The following is a 20,625-nucleotide window of genomic DNA, read 5'->3' as shown; positions in this document are numbered from 1 at the left end:
TCTTCGGGAGGTTAAGTAATGTCTACCAGTGTCACTACCATGGGCATATATGAAGGGAACAGAGAGTACTCTGGTGTGAAGTACAGTACTTTGTAGGAAGTATATTTGAATATTCTCGGAAATATAACTACACTATGGTTAAAAACTACATCTTTAAAGCCACATCCTTCAAAGCCTTGGGAGCATTTGCACTATCAGATATCTTTTGCTATAATATTTTTTAGTTTCAGATGAATGGGCATCTAGGTAAGGTGAACATCTGTAATGCTCATTGCATTTTTTTTCTATTGTATTTATAGATTGGAACAACCAATTATTTTCTTTGAGAAATCTGGGTTTTTTTTTTTTTTTTACAGTCTTATAGGCTAAGCAATGTATGAGTACTGGGAAATGATGCAGAAATAATTCAGAGATGGAAGAAACTAGTCCCTGTAGTTTAAGACCTAGTTTTCCTTTGGAATATGGGGCTCTGACCTTGTTCTATCAGGGGAACAACAGCAAGTGGATGAGTTGATTAAAAACTCTAGTCCTCTTTCCTCCTGTACAAAATGGGGATAATTATAGTTATCTGTACCTCTAGGGCCCTATGAGTCTTAATTATTTAATATTTGCAAAGTGTTTGGAGATCTTTGAATTAAAAGTGCTGAACAGTGGAATCAAAGTTCAGTGTAATTATAATTGGAATGAGAGTTTGTAGTTCCACCTTTCCTCCACCTCTCGTCATCCTGTTTCTCCCTTCTGCCAACCCAGACATTCCTGATGGTTACCACTCAGCTCTGCACACTGCTCTCTAACCTCTTTTCTTTTTGTAACTCACTTCAGTCTAAAAATACATAAATGAATAAATAAAAAAAAGATATATCTAGGCCTTTAACCCAGCACTTAAGTAACTGCTTGATATTTATCCTTAAAGCTCAATAGCCACTAAGAATAAAATCAGTGATTTAATTTGTCTCTTCCGGTCTATCTTTCTTTAAAGTCCTCCTTCACACTGTAATAAGCAGATCTTCTGGAAGCATTCTCCTGCTCAGAAACTCTTGTTGGCTCCTTAGTGTGCCTATAAGGCAAGGCTGAACTCTTCAGCATCACCCTCAGAGCTTTCCATAATCTGGCATCTTTCATTCTTATTTGTCACTATTCCTATTCTAGAACTCTTCTCTCTAGATACTTACACCATGCCTTCCTACCTCAGTGCCTTTAATCAAGCTGCCATCTATCCACTGGAGTCTTTTCTGGATATGTTCAAATCTTTCCCATCCTTAGCAACCTTTTCCACAAAGCATTACTTGATTTCCCTAACTGGAAGTGACTCTTTCTTCTATAACATTTTATTTATTACATCTCATGAATCTTTCCTACCTTTATAATTTAGTTACTTACATGTGTGTCCTACCTCCCTCCTAGACTATGAGACCTAAACATAGGATCCATGTCCAATGAACGATTGAACAAAGTAAGACTAATATTTGCATGTAGAGAAACTGGATCCAAACTAAAAGATTTTTTATATTGATTTGCAAGGTTTCGTTTAGGTTGTCTCTTAGTGAGTTTGCATCCTGTATATTAGGAATTAAATTTTAATTGATAATTTCTTGGTCATTACCATTATCTTCGTTGCTTACAAGACTAAGACAAGCAGCCATATCTTTATACTTTGTCTTCATTGATAACACAGTTATAGACAAGACCCAAAGGAACTGGAAATAAACAAAGTTTATTTGTTTTTTTTTTCTTTTTTCCTCAATATATCCGAATTATCTGTACTGTTGTTTGGCTCCTCTAGCTAGCTTTGACTATGGAAACTTGGTTTCAACTTCCGTAAATTTTGTTTATAAAATAAAGTTTTCATTTCTCTTAAAGGAAGACTGTATTATCTGAAATTCTGTTCACTAAAATAATGAAGCCTTGAAGTTAAAGGGTCTTAAAGGTTATGATTAATCCAGCACTATCAAGGAGTATCTTAATGGTGCTGCCTTTAGAAAGTTGGACTTCAGGAAGCACATAACTGCAGAAAACAGTGTCCACATTTTATAAGCCTCTTCCTTGACCACATAACATAACCCCTCTCTTTCCTGCAGCTAATGTTCTAAAACCAGGAGCGTGTCCCAATGGTAAAAGCATGGACTAGGAGACAAGTGATCTATTAGCTTAGCGATATTGGACAGGTTACCTAACCTGTTTGAACCATAATCACTTTGTGTAATGGGAATAACAGTATCTGTCCTGTGTCCTTGTGACAATCAAATGAACATCCCATTGTCTTTTAGACAAATTCAGGTTATTCAGCAAAAGAGCATGCTGTCACGTCTGTTCATCTGGTTGAATGTTTAAGACTTGCGGGAAGTTTACAGATTTGTCATGTTTAAAACTAGACTTGTACCAAATTGCATTTTCTGAGAATGGGGCTAAGAAAACCTCCTGGCGTTATGTAGATGTAGAGGAGTTGGCCGTTGTAAGCTTTTGGGGAAGAATTAGAGAGCACCAATAAATTACATACATACACAGGCATATAGACTAACGATCTATTTAAGAATATTGTACAGCCTCTTTATCTTTGGTGTAATAAAGTCTCATCTGAGGGGCTAAAATGTAAGAATTATCATAGAAGTCCTTATTTAATGATTTCCTCTTTTATAATTTCCTAATAGAATGTCTAAAATTGCTCATTAGGAAAAGGAAGTTAAAAGGCTGAAAATTCCAAGTTTTGCTATTATTATCATCATTGACAACTCTATGAGTCTTCTATTGATCTAAACTACACAGGAAGTAGGGGCAATTAGTATGTTGTAGTGTTATTTGCTTTTTAATTATTCAACTAAAGCTCTACCCTATTAGAAGGACTCAAGAGATTGCTCATCCCTGATAATTACCATCTGTCACATCCCTTAAAATTTATCATTTGGAGTTAATGCAGCCTGCACTTTACCTGAGTTTGCTGGTACTTTCCACATGAAAAGCCTTCCCATGAAAATGATTTCAGAATTATTTTCTCTCTTAGTTTAATAAAACCATAAGTAGGTTTTTACTGAGTACTACTATTATGGGGTCGCATGAGTCAGAATCCACTCAATCTCAATGGGTACTATTATATCATTCTCTGTTAACTATTATGGGGGATTAGACATGATCCATTCCCTCAGAGAGCTTACCATCCAATGATGAGTGACCATAATTAGCAAATACAGTTAACAATGAACAAGTGTATATGAACTGAAATACTGAATGAGATGTGATGTGTAATTTTAGAAGAGAAGGAGAGCAACGTGTGCTTGGAGTAACTAGAGAACATGGCGTGTATAATTTGATGCTTAAGTGTGTCATGAAGGATAAACAAGACTTATCCGGATAGAGGAAGAGAGAAAGGAGTTTGCCAGAGGAATGGAACATGTCACTTCCAGGCAGTAATGACTATGGGACTCCAAGGACTCTGGCTTGATCAGAGCAGAGGTGATGAAGCATTGAGTAATATGATAAAGTGAATCATTGAGTAATATGATACAGTTAGCTAAGTAGGGTGAGGCCAGATTTTGGAGAGTGTTCAGTACCAGGTAAAAGAGGTTAAATCTGATCTGATAGAACAATAAAGGCATTTCAAGTTTTTGTGCAAGAGAGTGAAAACCTAAGAATGGTTAGTCACGTAGTGGTTATCAGGTCTGAATGGAGCAGAAAGGATGTCAGGTACATCAGGGAACATTGTAATCATAAAATATGAGATGGTGAGGGCTAAACCAAGATGGTGGCAGTGGAATGGAGAAAAAGGGCTGGAGAGGAATGTTTTAAAGGAAATGTGAGGAGGGACTTCTTGACTGAGTAGATTTGAAGACTAGACGAGAAAGGTGTTGTAAACTTAATTCTAAGATTCCTAGCCTGTGACCTAGGTTGCCCAGAATATCAAGAAACCATTGTCTCAAACAAAAAAAAGTTTTGTTGCAGCAAAAAGCATTGAGTTTGGTGTAGATCCATTAGACTTCAAGGCTTTGTAACTGATTGACAGCATTGCAGAAGTGCTACTCAGAGTGCAGAGCTGGAGATGGGTTAGACTTTATCAGTGTATAGTTAATTGCTGAATGCATGGAGATGTCCTTGGAGGGTATGCCCATGTTTGGGCTTTGGGCCGGAAGCCAAGTGATATTTACTAAGATGCCATTTGTTCCTCTGAAATATTTGCTTGTGAACTGATGAGACAATGATATATATTCACTACTTTTCTAATCAAGAAATTATTAATAAAAATGTAACGAGACCAGGTAGAGGCAGGGTGACTTCTATAAGAGTAGGAGGAAAAAAAAAAGAGTAGGAGAAGGTATCATTAAAAGACTCATTAGTATAGTAGTGGTACTGAAATAATTTTCCAACTCTGTAGTCTAAAATGCCTCCCTACTTAGGGCCATTTTTAGCAGTTAGTATAGGCACTTAGTGAGTAGTCATTAAATTCACTATATTTCGCTGATTCAGAAATATGCTTTTTTTCATATTTAAGGTATCTGAAATTGGGTTGTGTTTTCTTATCATTGATGCCATCTTATCATTGTTGGCTAGGCAGTAGTCATGGCGTTGTTTTCATTGCTTTAATCAATTATTTTGCTTATTTTTCTTTTTTATGTGTACATGAGTTGTATATAATTAAAAAGGGCTTAAATAAGTCTAAAAGAGCTGTTTTAGTAAGTATAAAAGGTCTGAGTAATAAAGAAACAATAGTTTAATTGGCAGTGGGGTTTTTTTTTTCCCCTTGTTGTGGTTGTTAGGTGCCGTCGAGTCAGTTCTGACTCATAACGACCGTATGTACAACAGAATAAAACACTGCCTGATCCTGCACCATCCTGACAATCATTAAGCTTGAGCCCATTATTGCAGCCATTGTGTGAGTCCATCTCGTTGAGGGTCTTCCTCTTTTTCGCTGACCCTCTACCAAGCATGCTGTCCTTCTCCAGGAACTAGTCCCTCCTGATAACATGTCCAAAGTATGTGAGATGTAGTCTAGCCATCCTTGCTTCTTGTTCTTTTGGCAGTCCACGGTATGTCCAGTATTCTTTACCAACACCACAATTCAAAAGGATGAGTTCTTCAGTCCTCCTTCTTTATCGCCCAGCTTTCACATGCATGTGATGTGATTGAAAATACCATGGCTTGGATCAGGCACACCTTAGTCTTCAAGATGACATCTTTGCTTTTTAACAGTTTAAAGAGGTCTTTTGCAGCAGACTTACCCAATGTAATGTGTCTTTTGATTTCTTGACTGCTGCTTCCATGGGTGTTGATTGTGAATCCAAGTAAAAATGAAATCCTTGACAACTTCAATATTTTCTCCATTTATCATGATACTTCTTATTGGTCCAGTTGTGAGGATTTTTGTTTTCTTTATATTGAGGTGTAATCCATACTGAAGGCTGGGGATCTTCATCAGTAAGTGCTCCAAGCCCTCTTCACTTTCAGCAGGCAAGGTTGTGCCATCTGCATAACACAGGTTGTGAATGAGTCTTCCTCCAATCCTGATGCCCTCTCTTCGTATAGTCCAGCTTCTTGGATTATTTGCTGAGCAAACAGATTGAATAGGTGTGGTGAAAGAATGCAACACTGTTGCACACCTTTCCTAACTTTAAACCACACAGTGTCCCCTTGTTCTGTTCGAATGACTGCCTCTTGATCTATGTACAGATTCCTCGTGAGCACAATTAAGTGGCTAGAAATTCCCGTTCTTTACAATGTTATCTATAATTTGTGATAATCCACACAGTTGAATGCCTTTGCATAGTCAATAAAACACAGGTAAACATGTTTCTGCTATTCTCTGTTTTCAGCCAGGATCCATCTGACATCAGCAATGATATCCCTGGTTCCATGTCCTCTTCTGAATCCAGCTTGAATTTCTGACAGTTCTCTTAGTGGTAGATAAAGTGGTGTGTTTTGTAATGATGATATTTTAGATTTGATGAAATATGGTATTAAAAGATAGGTGATCACAGCAAATCTCTAGCAGCTGTGATATAGGTGGCTAGAATAAAGTATTCTAAATTTGCATTCTTTCAAAGTTGACCAAAATTCAAGGTGCCCCTTGGGTTGTTTTAATTTGGACTGGGAACTTTAGAAGAAAGAATTTTCATTCAATGGCATACTGCCTGCCAGAAATAGAAGCCTCCACAGATGCCGAATGGTGCAGAATTCATAACGTTCACAGAGGTCTCAATATTTGCAGAATGGATATCTGTGTTTTATTCAAACCAATTTGTGATTTGTAATCTCAGAGTATTGTGCAGTCCAAGCAGTTCTGAGCATGCTTGTGCTATTTGCGCAAAGTGAGAGTGAATCTATAAGGAACTTTGCTTGTGTTTAGGGATGGTAATAAAGTCTTTTAGTGGCAGAATATGTTATCCCATACAAAAGTGAAGACCGAAAAACATTCAGTTCCCAATAGCAAAGTTTTTACTCGTTTCTGCAATTTGACCTGTTGACTGGAGGTAGGTTGCCTTTTCATTTGCTGACACTTCATGAACGGAACCACAGTCCCTTTTCCTACTGATTTGCACACGATGACAACCAGGGCTCACGTATGTCTTTTTGTAAGTCTGTGTTCCATAGCTGAGAAGTAGGAACAAGGTTAGAGTGTCAGGGCTGGGGAATGCTTCTTTTTACCACTAAGGGGTACGATGTCTTCAGGTAAGTGATTCTGAAGTCCTTCACCACCTGATGGTAGCCTTGGGTTGGTCTATAGGTATGTTTTCATTCTGCTTGTTCATCTATTCTAATTGGCTTCCCGGAGCATGCTTATAGATATAGAGCCAAATTTAGAGTAGAGCAACCCTCTGGCAAACAGGAACAGATTAATTTTGTGGTATGCTATTAAGGGACTTCCCAGGAAACTTCAAAAGCAAAGAAAGATGCACTAGCTGCCAATTCCAAAATGTGCAAAATGCCTCTCAACTTTTAAAAGGTATGAAGAACTCAAAGCTCTCTCTCTCACACACACAGACATACACACATGTGGAGACACACACACACAAACACACACACAGGGCCTTACTTCCAATAAGAAAAGAAGTTGAGCTTCCTTAGATGAATCTGTATATTAGCCAGAAAAGCTGAGGGGTGAGGGGCCTCAGAGAGTTGGTGGAGGTAAGTGTGGAGTCCGCATATGGGAGGCATTTGAGATTGACTTCAATGCCTTTTGAATGCTGACTTTTCCAGTTTCTTAGGCAGACACATTGTTTTCATGATATCAGCCCCAGGCATAGACACATCATTAAAATCAATGTGCAGAAAATGATTTCTGTTTGGAAATAAGCAAAACGTTTTCAGTTATGACCACCCAGGTGTTGCAGAAAGAACATTGGACCTAGAAGGGGGAGACCTGAGTTCCAATATAAACTTTCTTCATGACACAAGGCAAGTTCTTTATAGCCTTTTGTTTCCTTATCTTTAAACCAGAATGGTTTATGGAAATTATCAACCTTCTTTGCTTGATGGGAGAAAGAAAAAAAAAAAAAAAAAACAACCCATCAATGTAAAGGCTCTTTATAGCTCCCTGGCATCTGTTTTATTGTGCTGTTCAAGCCTCAACATCACATAGCTAGAAAGACCCTCTCAGACCCCTCAGGTCACTACTGTTCCTGTCACGATGTTCTGCAATAGGACCATGTTGCTAACTTGAAAAAAAATTACGATTACACTTGAGTTGTTGCTTAGTAACATTTCTGATTTTGTGTTTCCAGTGACAGCATGAGCAGAGATCACTAAAAATTCAACTTACAAAGCTGCTAAAGTGGGAGGAAGGAGAACTTGAAGCCACATTTTTTTTTCACTTGCTCAGCAGCCATCTAATCTTGGGTTTATATGCTAAATCTCAGGGAAAACATTGCACGTCTCTGGTTTATATTAAACCACATAAAACGCACTACTGACATTAAGTTGTGTCTGGTGCAGCTGGAGTTTATCACCAATACATAAAGAACCTTGACCCTGTGGGATGGCCTGGAATTACAGTCAGATGGGCCACATTGTATCCCTGTGAAAGAAAGCTCTAACCAGTTTTGTGTCCCTGTTTCTGCTTTCTCCCCACAGTTCCACCAGGTGAGAAGAGTGATGACCATCCTTTTCCTTACTATGGTTATTTCATACTTCGGTTGCATGAAGGCTGCCCCCATGAAAGAAGCAAATGTCCGAGGACAAGGCAGCTTGGCCTACCCAGGTGTGCGGACCCATGGGACTCTGGAGAGCATGAATGGGCCCAAGGCAGGTTCAAGAGGCCTGACATCATTGGCTGACACTTTCGAACACGTGATAGAAGAGCTGTTGGATGAGGACCAGAAAGTTCGGCCCAATGAAGAAAACAATAAGGACGCGGACTTGTACACTTCCAGGGTAATGCTCAGTAGTCAAGTGCCTTTGGAGCCTCCTCTTCTCTTTCTGCTTGAGGAATACAAAAATTACCTGGATGCTGCAAACATGTCTATGAGGGTCAGGCGCCACTCTGACCCTGCCCGCCGGGGGGAGCTGAGTGTGTGTGACAGTATTAGTGAGTGGGTAACAGCAGCAGATAAAAAGACTGCAGTGGACATGTCGGGCGGAACGGTCACAGTCCTTGAAAAAGTCCCTGTATCGAAAGGCCAACTGAAGCAATACTTCTACGAGACCAAGTGCAATCCCATGGGTTACACAAAAGAGGGCTGCAGGGGCATAGACAAAAGGCATTGGAACTCCCAGTGCCGAACTACCCAGTCGTACGTACGGGCCCTTACCATGGATAGCAAAAAGAGAATTGGCTGGCGATTCATCAGGATAGACACTTCCTGTGTATGTACATTGACCATTAAAAGGGGAAGATAGTGGATTTATGTTGTATAGATTATATTGAGACAAAATTTATCTATTTGTATATATACATAACAGGGTAAATTATTCAGTTAAGAAAAAATAATTTTATGAACTGCATGTATAAATGAAGTTTATACAGTACAGTGGTTCTACAATCTATTTATTGGACATATCCATGACCAGAAGGGAAACAGTCATTTGCGCACAACTTTAAAAGTCTGCATTACATTCCTCGATCATGTTGTGGTTTGTTGCCGTTGCCAAGAATTGAAAACGTAAAAAGTTAAAAAAAATAATAATAATAAATTGCATGCTGCTTTAATTGTGAATTGATAATAAACTGTCCTCTTTCAGAAAACAGACAAAAAACAAAAAAACAACAAAAATTTGAACCAAAACATCCCGTTTACATTTTAGACAGTAAGTATCTTCGTTCCTGTTAGTACTATATCTGTTTTACTGCTTTTAACTTCTGATAGTGTTGGAATTAAAACAATGTCAAGGTGCTGTTGTCATCGCTTTACTGGATTAGGGGATGGGGACTGGGAGGGGTATATTTTTGTTTGTTTTGTGTTTTTTTGTTTGTTTTGTTTTTTAGTTTCCACAGGGAGTAGGGATGGGGAAAGAATTCATTCAGTATTTGTTCTGGTTGATTAAAGATTCACTTGTATGTTGTAAAGATGTTCGCAAAATCAATCAGATGACTGAAAAGTGAATAAAAATTAAGGCGACTGAATCAAACGCTCACACTCCACTTCCCATGATGCACATCCCAGGCTCCACTCACCCTCTGGGCGTTTGTCAGGGGAAGCTGCTTTTGTTAGAAAGACCTACATTTACTTAGAGCACATTCTTTCCCTCCCTCCCCCTTTGGTCCCCTCTTTATTTTATTGTTCTCTCTTAAGGAAAAAAATCAGTTGCGCACTTTGAAATATTTTACCACTGGTCTGAACAACTGAACAAATTTTGTCACATCGTGGCATGTAGATATAAGCATGGAGAGCAGTGATTTCCCTTTTTTTTTGAAGTGAAAAAAAAATAACCCCGAAGTTGTTGTTTTTTTGTTTTTTTAATGAGGGAGTAAACATTTGGGTTAACCATGGTAAGACTTAAAAGTATCATGATAAGACTTCAGAGTATCTTGCAAGCAAAAGGTGGAGTTCTGTATGGACCCAGAAATACCTAGATCAGATAAGGAATCCACATTGCCAGTGAAATGACACAAACGGTGATATGGAGGCTATGTGGAGCTGACATGTCATTTCCGGGCAGCGCAGGAGGAATTTCTGAGTGGCCATTCTGAGGTCTAGGTCAGGGTAGGGAATGGTACTTGAGACATTCCAAAGGGGAGGCCTCTGAAGGACTCTCAGAGGTGGCTCTGGAATGACATGTGTCGAGTTGCTTGGACCTTATGCTTTAAGTGCCTATTTATCTAACTGTGCTCGAGAGGTTCTCAAAGGAGGACCGTGTTAAAGCAGACCTATAAAAAAAAAAAAATACCCTCCAGTAATTAGTTTATTTTGGATAAAGCTGGATTTGCCTAGAGCAGGTTAGGAGCCAAATGTGGCATTATAATCATCAGATTGATGCAGTGGGATAGAAGATGTTTGCTACATGAACACTTATTGCTTATGAAACTAGACTTGAGGAAACCAGGGTTTTATCTTTTCAGAACTTTTGGCAAGGAGGAAGGGGATGGGAAAAGGCCCCAAAACTCAGGCTAGATGACCAAGGCTATCACCAATAGAAAATCTTATCCAGAAGCACGTCAAGAAGGTGTGTGAATGCCTAGAACACCAAGGTTTGAAGGTGCCTTGTTTGATGGAAGAGGCCAGGAGAGAGTTGACAAAGCTTTTTCCCCAGTGAAGGCCACAGCAACCTCCTCCCTACCCTCTTTGTTCATGCAGAGGGCCCCTGTCTTACCCCTGCCATCTTGGCCTAGGAAAAGTCAAGTTGGGAGCCTGAAAGAGAGTCTCAGTGATCTTGGGAAAAATGGGCCTCATTGAAAATTAGTGCTAAGCCCATTTACCATTGTCCAAACCTGAAAGTGTATAGTGGTCAGACCTGGGCCAGTGTCACAAGTACGAGAAAATCTGAAACTAATTGCTGTGTCTTAGCAGGGTGAGGGATAAGCAAAAGAGGATGACCACCATCACCCAGGGAATGAAGCTGCCATCAGCAAGTAATTTCTATTTGTTCAGTTTTTTGTTTAGAGCTAGCCTGCTTTTACAGTACATCTCAGTCACTGTCATTAAAAGAAAGAAGCAAATGATCTTCAAGACTATATAGTATAGGTTTGTTTTGTGCCGTTTGAAAATATTATCTTTGTAATTATTTTTAACATGTAATGAATGCTTGGAATATCTGCTGTATGCTAACTTTTTGCAGTTTCCTTTTGAGGGACAAAATCTTACCAAAAAAAAAAAAGTCCCCATCAATTTCTCAAAGTATTACAAGGGCCAGATCTGTTAAGTGATTAGGAGACATTCAGCAAGTGTGTAGTCAGTGGCGCATTCTTACTCAATAAAATATCTCACAGTCATGTGCTTGGTGGTTTACGTTGACCTAAGATTTATTTTGTTGAAATTTCCCTCTGTTGTTGTTCGTTTCTGTTTTGTTTTGTTCTGTTTTTTAAAGTCTTGCTGTGGTCTCTTGTGGCAGAAGTGTTTCATGCATGGCAGCAGGCCTGTTGCTTTTTTATGGTGATTCCCATTGAAAATGTAAGTAAATGTCTGTGGCCTTGTTCTCTCTATGGTAAAGATATTATTCACCATGTAAAACAAACAAACAAAATATTTATTGTATTTTAGTATATTTATATAATTATGTTATTGAAGAAAAATTGGCATTAAAACTTAACCGCATCAGAAGCCTATTGTAAATACAAGTTCTATTTAAGTGTACTAATTAACATATAATATATGTTTTAAATATAGAATTTTTAATGTTTTTAAATATATTTTCAACGTACATAAAATCTGGGGATTCTGGGTTTTTTTCTCTTCACTGTAAAACAAACATGAAAACGTGTTTTACTATAAATACGTGTGTTCCTTGCTTTAAGACCAACCTGGCTAGTTTTTGCAATTAAACAGCCCTCCAAAGAGGCTGCTTGTTTCAAAGCATAGGGAGGCCAATCCTGCAGTCTGTGAGCTTCCGAGAAGCTCTGGGATTGGACCTGTCTTCCACAGTGGAAGACGGTAATGTTATTTTCCAGGACACTTGAGAGTTTTCCCCTTTGAAGTGGTATATTTTCATCAAATACCAACCCATGTATCCTAGCAACATCAGGATCTGTGAATCAAGGCTGGCTGGCTCTCTTTGATTATAAACTAACAGTTAAAAATCAAAGTAGGTTTATTTAAGGATAATGAGAATAAATTGGCCCAAATTTAGAAAGTCAATGACTGAAGGAGATACAGAAATTCAATATTCAGAGGCAGGTCATGTACCCTCAGTTTGGAAATGGTGCCATTTGCATTATGTATTTGTATCCATTGCACTGATTTCATTTTTATACATGAAGCATGCAGATTTTATATCATAGTATCCACGATCTAACAGATTGCTAGGATTTCTAAAAAGATTTGCCTCTGTGATGGCTGCCAAGCCGCTGGGTAATTTAGAGTGTTTAAAGTTATCACTAAATCTTGGGGAAATAAATGGAAGGATTTTAAATTGGAGAAAGGGCCATTAAGGAAAAAAAGCATCTGTTCCTACTCTCCAGACTCCCCATTTGAACACTGACAACCCATCCCAGAACGTGGTGAACTATATCTGTGCAATGTATCATTTCTATTCAAACATACACACATGGTTTCCTCTTGTATTGTCTTATAAATAAGGATCAAGAAAGTCATAACAAACATTGACTTGTGTTGTATATATGGAAGAACAGATCGAATGAGATGAATTACTCAAATCTATGGATTTGCAAAGTAAACTCTAAGAGAAGCCCTTGCCTGCCAGTCATGACATGAGCCCAGCCATGGAATTAGAACTTTGGTAAACTTCAGACATAACGAATTTCATACTTTAGGAAGATTAAAATATTGTTGAAAGGGGAGAATAAAAAGAAAGGGAGAATTAAATGTGACATCCGAACTCCTTGAAGTTAAGGGGGTTTGTTAAACCTGCCTGGAAGTTTTCAGCAGAGAATCAAAATAAACAAACCAAAAAAAAAAAAAGCATCTTGTACATGAACCAACTTGGAGTTAACAGAAGTGTCCAATTTGTACCCTATTCATTGAGTAAGCTGTTAAGCTTGTTTGATCATTCATTGTGATGCTGGAAATAACCCAGAGCATTGCTTTGATCTGTTGATTTTCAACATATTGATAAGCCTCTGTGGTCATTAGCTGTGTTTCCGAAGTCCTTTTTATTAGCTGTTCTAATTCAATGAATGATGTCACAGTTGTGAGTGAGAATCTGAACTAAATTTTAAAATGGATCAGTGTTAAATTTTCACTCATTTAAGTGGTTACTCCCATAAACTCCACCCATTGCCGCTGAGTTGATTTCTGGCTCATAATGACCCTATAGGACGTGGTATAATTGCCCCATAGAGTTTCCAAGGAGCAGTTGGTGGATTTAAAATGCCGACCTTTTGGTTAGCAGCTGAACTCTTAACTGCTGCGCCACCAGGGCTCCTGGTCTCTGAATAAAATGCCTGCACCAAAAGACTTCAAGTTGTCAGGCTTTGCCTCAGTTCAGCTGGTAGCATTAGGGCTTAAGCACAAGGTAAGACATCCGTGTCTCCATCATGTTCTAACAACTGCAGTCCTGCTCTAGGAGTCAGTTAAAGTGGTAGTGGGTGCTTATTTTTGTAAGCCATTGTTAAGGAAAGGAACTTAAACTTGGGAAAAGAAACAATATCTGTACATAAATTGGGTAGAGAGATAAAGTAGGTAAGCCTGCAAAGAGCCGTCCATGGAACTAATCCAACCTCAAAGTGTTGACAAACAAAATCAGTGTTTGATGAAACCTGGGCCATTCTTTTAGCTGTGGGCTGTTGTAGTAGTTGTTTTTAAGATTGGTTGGTTGGTTGATTTTTTTTTGGGGGGGGGAGCGGGAAGGAGTGGGAATGTGACTTATTGGTTACCGAGATTTAAAAGCAATTGGGTGTAGCCACACCAAACCGGTCAGCATTTATGTACACTCCAGCTAATAAATGCCCCAGTTCCCCTCTACCCCCAGTCTCACCTATTCCCTCAATTCTGGCCACTAGTTTCTCATAGGAAGAAATTGGCAACCTCCTCGCTTTTTGATATGCGATTAGATATTAACATAAAATACTGTGATCTCACATTCTATTCCTTATTAAAAAGAAAAGCCATTTATGTAGCACTCTCTGAAGGATTTCCATAGGCTTTTACCTCAACTTCTCTAAATATTTGCTAGGCACAGAACACCAGGTCAGAGCCCCCAGCCTGGCATTGCTTCTTTGAGTAACAATAACCCTATATGCTTGGTAATGCCAGTAGCATGGAATCATAAAAGCTGGTCTTCCAATTAAGTAAATCTCACCACACACACAAACATACAAAACAAACAGGACCTTTGCATTCAGCACATATTTAAGTGTGAGCTGCTAATTTTTTCATATCTGGCAAAACTAAAGTATCTTTCCTTTGGAAAAAAATAAGCTTTCTGTCCTGAAAAACTCCACACCAAATGCTGCGGCTAATGACAGGACAAGTCTTAAGCCTGTAAAAGACCAAAACGCATTGATGGAAATACAGAGCTTGAAGTGTATGTTCTACATTTAGAAAAGACATAAGGACGCTCCTTCAGCACTGCTCTTTGGTATTGTATCCTGTTTCAGATGGTTCCTTAGAAACCAGGAGCTGGTCTGTGTAGAGTGGCTGTACCCAGGGGAAATATTTTTGTGCAGTTTAAGTGCTCACATTTTGGGGGGAAAAAATCCATAGCAAGTATTGCAGTACACATTCAAATTTATTTAATCAAGCTGCATCCTCTATTGAGTCCCAACATTTAAAAAACAATTTCTATACTGGAATTTGGAGCATGTCAGGAGAAAAAAAAAAAAAAAAGGAACCAGCTCTCTAAACTGCAGAGACCTATTCCAAAAGATCCTTAGCAATGTTTACTTGGATATAGTATCTAGACTCTCCTCCTACCGGACTAATGCAGTAGTTCTCAAAGTGTGGTCCCCGACCAGCAGCAGCAGTAGTATCTCTGAGAACTTGATACCCGTTGCCGTCGAGTCAATTCCAACTCACAGTGACCTTAGAGGAAAGAGTAGAACTGCCCCATAGAGTTTCCCAGGAGTGCCTGGTGGATTCGAACTGCTGAACTTTTGGTTAGCAGCCATAGCGCTTAACCACTACGCTGCCAGGGTTTGCAAATAGGAATATAAAATCTCAGAGTCCACCCTAGACCTACTGATCGGAGCTCTCAGGGTGGGGTTCAGCAATCTGTGTTGTAATAAGCTCTCTGGGTGATTACGATGCTTGCTCCTCAAGTCTGAGAACCACTAGACAAAGAGGACTAAACAATCAGCCTTCTATGTATTCTCAAGAAATTGCAACTGTGAGTTTTGATCCCAGCCATGCCACTACCTCTTTCCATGGCCCTGAAGACATCATTCAAACCATCTAGATCTCCATTTCCCAAAAACACCAGCACAAGGGGTGCTCCCAAGGTGGAGTGATGCTTAGTGTTGGGAAAGTGCACTGAGATTTAAAAGCAAACACAGAAATGAGTGCCGGGAAAGCTCACCGCAGTTTATAGCCCACAGTTTTTTTCTTCCTTTCAAAGCTACAGCAGTAGTGGATTCAGGACCCAGAGCATGTAGTCATTTGTAACATATTTGGAACTACTGTGAGAAATGAGAAGCAACATGTAGCAAATTAATAAGGAAAAGATTATTCCATCTGGGGAGCTGGGCTCTGCACCTGCCAACACGGCCCTCTCTCTGTGAAATAGAGCTATGTTGGTAACAAATTAAATAAGCTGCCTGAATTCATCAGCTATTAATGTCCAGCTGAGGAGTCCTAGGCTCACCCCTCCAGAATGACCAGATTGTAAATACAAAGGGCTTCTCCAATCTTTATGGCAAATCTCTTCCTGATTACGGGCAGAAGCTGGTTTCTGGAAATGAAGACGAGAGTAATCTATTCCCAATGCCACACGCATCTCTGTGTGTATGTGTATGTCTCTGCGCACACTCATGCACGTTTTAGACACTGCAAACTGCATTTGAAGATTTTCTGTTTTGGGGGAGGAAGGTATCCAAATACGTTACACATCTGTTAGGCAATGTGGAAACCTGGATTCTAATAAGCCTGCCTTTTTTAGTAGCTAGTAGCCCTGGTAATTCAGTCATTAAGTAGGTTGGCCAAGCCATTTCCAATCTCTGAACCTCCAAGCTCTCATCTGTCATAAACCAAAAAAAAAAAAAAAAAAAAAAACCAGTTGCCTTTGAGTTGATTCTAACTCATAGCGACCCTATAGGACAGAGTAGAACTGCCCCATAGAGTTTCCAAGGAGCGCCTGGTGGATTCCAAGGAGCGCCTCGTGGATTCCAAGGAGCGCCTGGGCCTTTTGGTTAGCAGTCATAGCTCTTAACCACTATGCCACTAGGGTTTCCCATCTGTCATAGGAAGAGGCTAAACTGGGTGGTCTTTAAAGTCAATTCCAGCCCTAATGTTCTATGACTGGGTTCTTCCCACTTCATCATTTGTAGTCAAAAGATTAAAGAGGCTTCTGAAGCACATAAGGCCTGGGGAACATTCTGAGATAATTCACTGTCAATCTCCTGCCTCTCTCCATCGTTCATGCCCTTACTGTTTGGCACTTGCCGCAAGATTGAAATCAGTAAGCACTTCGGGTCAGTATAAGGGCTGGAGAGTGGGGGATATGCACCAAGAAAGGTTTTTCTTTTATCTACAACTATAAACATGTTACCAGTTGTTTGACAGGTAGAAAATGCTGAGTGTTTTTCTTCTCGGGGTAGGTGCCCAAATACTCTTCAGGGTATATACTTTGCCTGGCTCTACATTTACTTTCAAAGGCAGACAATGGCATTTACCTATGTTTTATGTCACTCACTCATGACATATTACATGGTACCAGCAAAGAGGTCAGTGTGTTTTGCTGAGTCTCAGAGTCAGGAAAACATGGATTAAACTGCTGGATTTGAATCGTGTCAAGTCATGGTTTATAGAACTCTGAGGAAATAGGGACTTGCATCTCAGTTCCTTTGGGTTTTATAGCTTCACCAAGGATGTGAAGCTCTCAACTGGCTTCATTGCAACCCCTGAATACTCTGGACATACCTTCTTTCTTGAAGCAATGGCCTTGAGGACAAGGATGCCTCATAATAAATCATGGCAACACCATGCCCAATAGCAGGCCTCTTCAGAGCAGTAAACACTAGTACAGCAGGGAAAGTTATTCCGGGTGAGCTGTGACCAGCTTAGAGGACAAATCTCACTGGCATAGCTGTGTCTAGAATTCCTCGTTCCAGCCACCCACCTGTGGCTTATTCCTGGTCCAGAGTTCTTTGGGTCTGGATCTCTGAGAAACTTATATTTTCTTACTAGTACAATCCATTTCTGCTTCCAGTTCATGTCCAGCTTCTCCTCTTAGTGCCTTCAGTGCTCTGTTTCTTCTGGGATACTTCTTACCTCTCAGAGGCCTGCATAGTATAGTAGTTAAGGTGATAAGATCCAGAGCTAGCCTGAATCCCAGCTCTGCTACTTACTAACTGAATGACCATGGGCAAGTTACTTAACCTCTTTGTGCCCCAGTTTCATTAGTTTCATTATCTATAAAGGACAGGTAAATACACCGCCACCAACTTCATAGAATTTTGGAGAAGCAAATAAGTTAATGCATGTAAAGCACTGAGAAAATTGATGGGCCCATAGGCAACCATCAAAATGTGTATTCAAACTCTTAATATTTACTAACTAGTGATAAAGTGAACTCCTCTGGTGCAGATATCAGAGACTTCTCTAATATCCGTGACTCCTGGGGAGTACCCCATTTGGCCTATGTTTCTTTAGCAACCAGGACCACTTTGTCCCTTCTAGAAGACTCAAAGAGGCAACTCTTGTTTATCCACTAGCAATACTCCTTGGCAGTTAAGCTAGGGCCATGACACACACTTAGGCAAATGGGGAAGGATGAGTAAAGTAAAAGGATGAGTTTTTCTAGATGGCACATTCTAAATGAAGGCCATTATCCTTAAGTGTCCATCACAGCTGAGTGGCAATGACTGAAGCCAGGGTGAAATGGATGAACTCACAGATTCTGACAGGGAAACAAGAGCTTCAGCCACATTCCTAAAAAATAGCTGTGGCAAATAAGGAAAATTCTACCTCATCTTCCTGCCCCATGTTCCATCCAGCCCATTGCACAATAATAATGGCTCGCACTTACTATAAGCAGGCACCGTTTGAGGCACTTTATGCTTATCAGCTCGCTGAATCCCCTCAACAACCCAAAAGCAAGGTAGCAATATTAGTACTTCTATTTTAGGGTTGAGGAAGCTTAGGCACAGAAAATTCAATTAAATTGCCAAAGGTCACAATATTTATTGGTAAGTAGCTAAGCCAGGATTGGAATCCATGAAATCTTAACTGCTTTTCAAGAAACAGTATGAAGGGCTTTGGGAAAATACAGAGAGAGGCAAAAGGGAGAGAAAATATCTATCCATGTGTTTTAAGAGAACCTGGGCTTCCATCAAAAAAAAAAGAAGAATGCTAGTGGAGCTATATAGTTCTTAGCTTTCAAGAGGATGAATACTGGCTTGGTCTTTTAAGGGTTAACATGCAAAGAGGCTGACATTGCAATGAGAACCATCCAAAAGTGGACACACCACTGCTCTGTGCTGAACAGTCTCAGGGTGGGGTTTCTAGAGCCTTGTGCTAGCTGTTTCCAATACCCAGAAATATGGCAGCTGTCACCCCTTCAACCTCATAGCAGATCTGAAAGGCTTACTGTGAGTTGTCAGGCTTGGATAGACAGATAGAGTGTTCTGGAACCACTCGCAAAACTCAGGAATGCCTAGGTCAATACTTTCAAACTTATTTTGTGCTTGGGATTGGTGGAGAGGAGAAGGGGCAGTTACCTAAGCACTGCTAGAGCTACAATACTCTAGCAGTGCCTAGATAACTGAAGACTATTCTATAGAAACATAGATAAAAAGTGGTATCCATGGGCTTCAGACAGATGAGCCATGTGCCAGAAGCCCAGTCAGCGGTGATTATCCTAGAAATTGGTTAAACACAAGGGGAACAATCTGGCAATAGGCAACAATATTACATACCTATTTTGTACCACGTATTGTTATGGTAAATGCTTTACATGCTATCTAAAATACGTGTCAACTATGAGGTAGGTGTATTTTAAAGACAAGGAAACTGACAATGCAGGAGCTTAAAAAACTTGCCCAGGTCACACAGTTAATAAGTGATATAGTCAGATTTGAAGCTCCCTAATCCCAAGGTCCCCAATCTTAACCACCAGACCAGTGACTCTCAATCCTGGACTGTACATTTGAATCACATAAGGAACTTTTAAAGAATGCCTATGCCCAGGCCCCACTCCAGATGTGTCAAATCAGAATCTCTAGGAGTGGGCCCAGATACCTGTATTTTTTCAAGCTTTCCAGTGATCCTGTTATGCAGCCAGAGTAGAACTGCAGTCCTAGGCCCCTCCAGGTAACCAGGAGTCAGAGATATTAGAGAATTCTGTCCACTGGAAGCAAGGCCCCAAATTGGTGGATAGGACTTGGCCTGAGATTCTAATGCCTCTAGTATCTTAGTCCTGGAGGAAATCAAATACAAGTAGGGAACCTAATCACAGAAGCAAGGAAAACAAGTCTAGATGTTAAAACAGCATTCAGAGCAGAATGGGACCACTAGAAAGCTCTGTCTAACACTGTAAACATAAACTGAACTAGAGTTCTCAAATTCCCTGTGATCAGGAATAGGAGAGGCACTAGAGGCTATAGGAATATAGGAAGGCTGAGACTACAGCTGAATGTCAAGTAGTCCAGCAGTGGTGGTATGGATTGAAATGTGTCTCCTACAATTATGTATTGCCCTACACCAGCAGGCGCAGGTAACCTCATTCATGATGGAGACTGGGGATTGCAATTATTCCCCATGAACAAGGAATTTCCAGTAAGAATGATTCATAAGCTTGAACCGATTGAGTCCTGAACCCTGTACCTGTGGATGTGATCATGTTTGGAAACAGTGTCTTTCTTTTGTTATGTTAATGAGGTCATACCAGAGTAGGAGGGTACTAAATCTAGTCACTTCTGAGCTATAAAAACACCAGGAGACACACACAAGGGGAAGACAGATGCCATGTGAGGATTGTCTACAAGCCAAGGAACTCCAAGGAGCCAAGGAAAACTGTGGCTACAGATAGCTGAAGCCTTGATTTGGGCTTTTAGCCTCCAGAATTGTCAGAACATAAACTTTTGTTCTTTAAAACCACCCACTTGTGGTGTTTCTGTTGTGGCAGCACTAGGTAACTAAGACAGGTGGGGAGAACAGAGCTCCATGGCTGAGAAAGCAGGCAGGTCATCATCTGTCCCACCTCCAAAAGTCTGCTCTGAGCCAGTGACATGCTCCCACATGCCATTTCACTGATAATGCTTGACTTATTCTACTGGACTCCAAGGGATACTTTATAAAGTTCAAACAAAGCGAAGAAAAACAAGTAATCCGTGTTGATTGTCTGGGCTTTTTTTTTTTTTTTTTTTTTTTCCTATTTTCAGGAGTGACACATCAAGACTTAGCTCTGTCTTCTGCTCCTTCCAATATCTTTACCATT

The 20,625-nt window shown here is 39.9% G+C and overlaps 1 protein-coding gene across 4 annotated transcripts in view; it reads left to right on the top strand.

Annotated features, from left to right (window-relative positions):
• Nucleotides 1–20,625, top strand: part of BDNF (brain derived neurotrophic factor) — a 68,703-nt gene that overhangs the window by 30,487 nt on the left and 17,591 nt on the right. For 3 of the 4 annotated variants that reach the window (XM_049890763.1, XM_049890765.1, XM_049890764.1), the window contains exon 2: nt 8,056–8,787. In XM_049890763.1, the coding sequence (XP_049746720.1) occupies nt 8,056–8,787 (732 nt within the window). Of the gene's footprint in view, nt 1–8,055; nt 9,149–20,625 lie in introns of those variants that run through there. The other variant, XM_049890767.1, reaches the window with a different exon arrangement.

This window comes from Elephas maximus, chromosome 7, assembly GCF_024166365.1.
Source record: "Elephas maximus indicus isolate mEleMax1 chromosome 7, mEleMax1 primary haplotype, whole genome shotgun sequence".
Lineage (NCBI taxonomy): Eukaryota > Metazoa > Chordata > Mammalia > Proboscidea > Elephantidae > Elephas > Elephas maximus.
The sequence above is the reverse complement of the archived record's forward strand: the minus strand, read 5'-3'. Positions and strand labels throughout refer to the sequence as shown.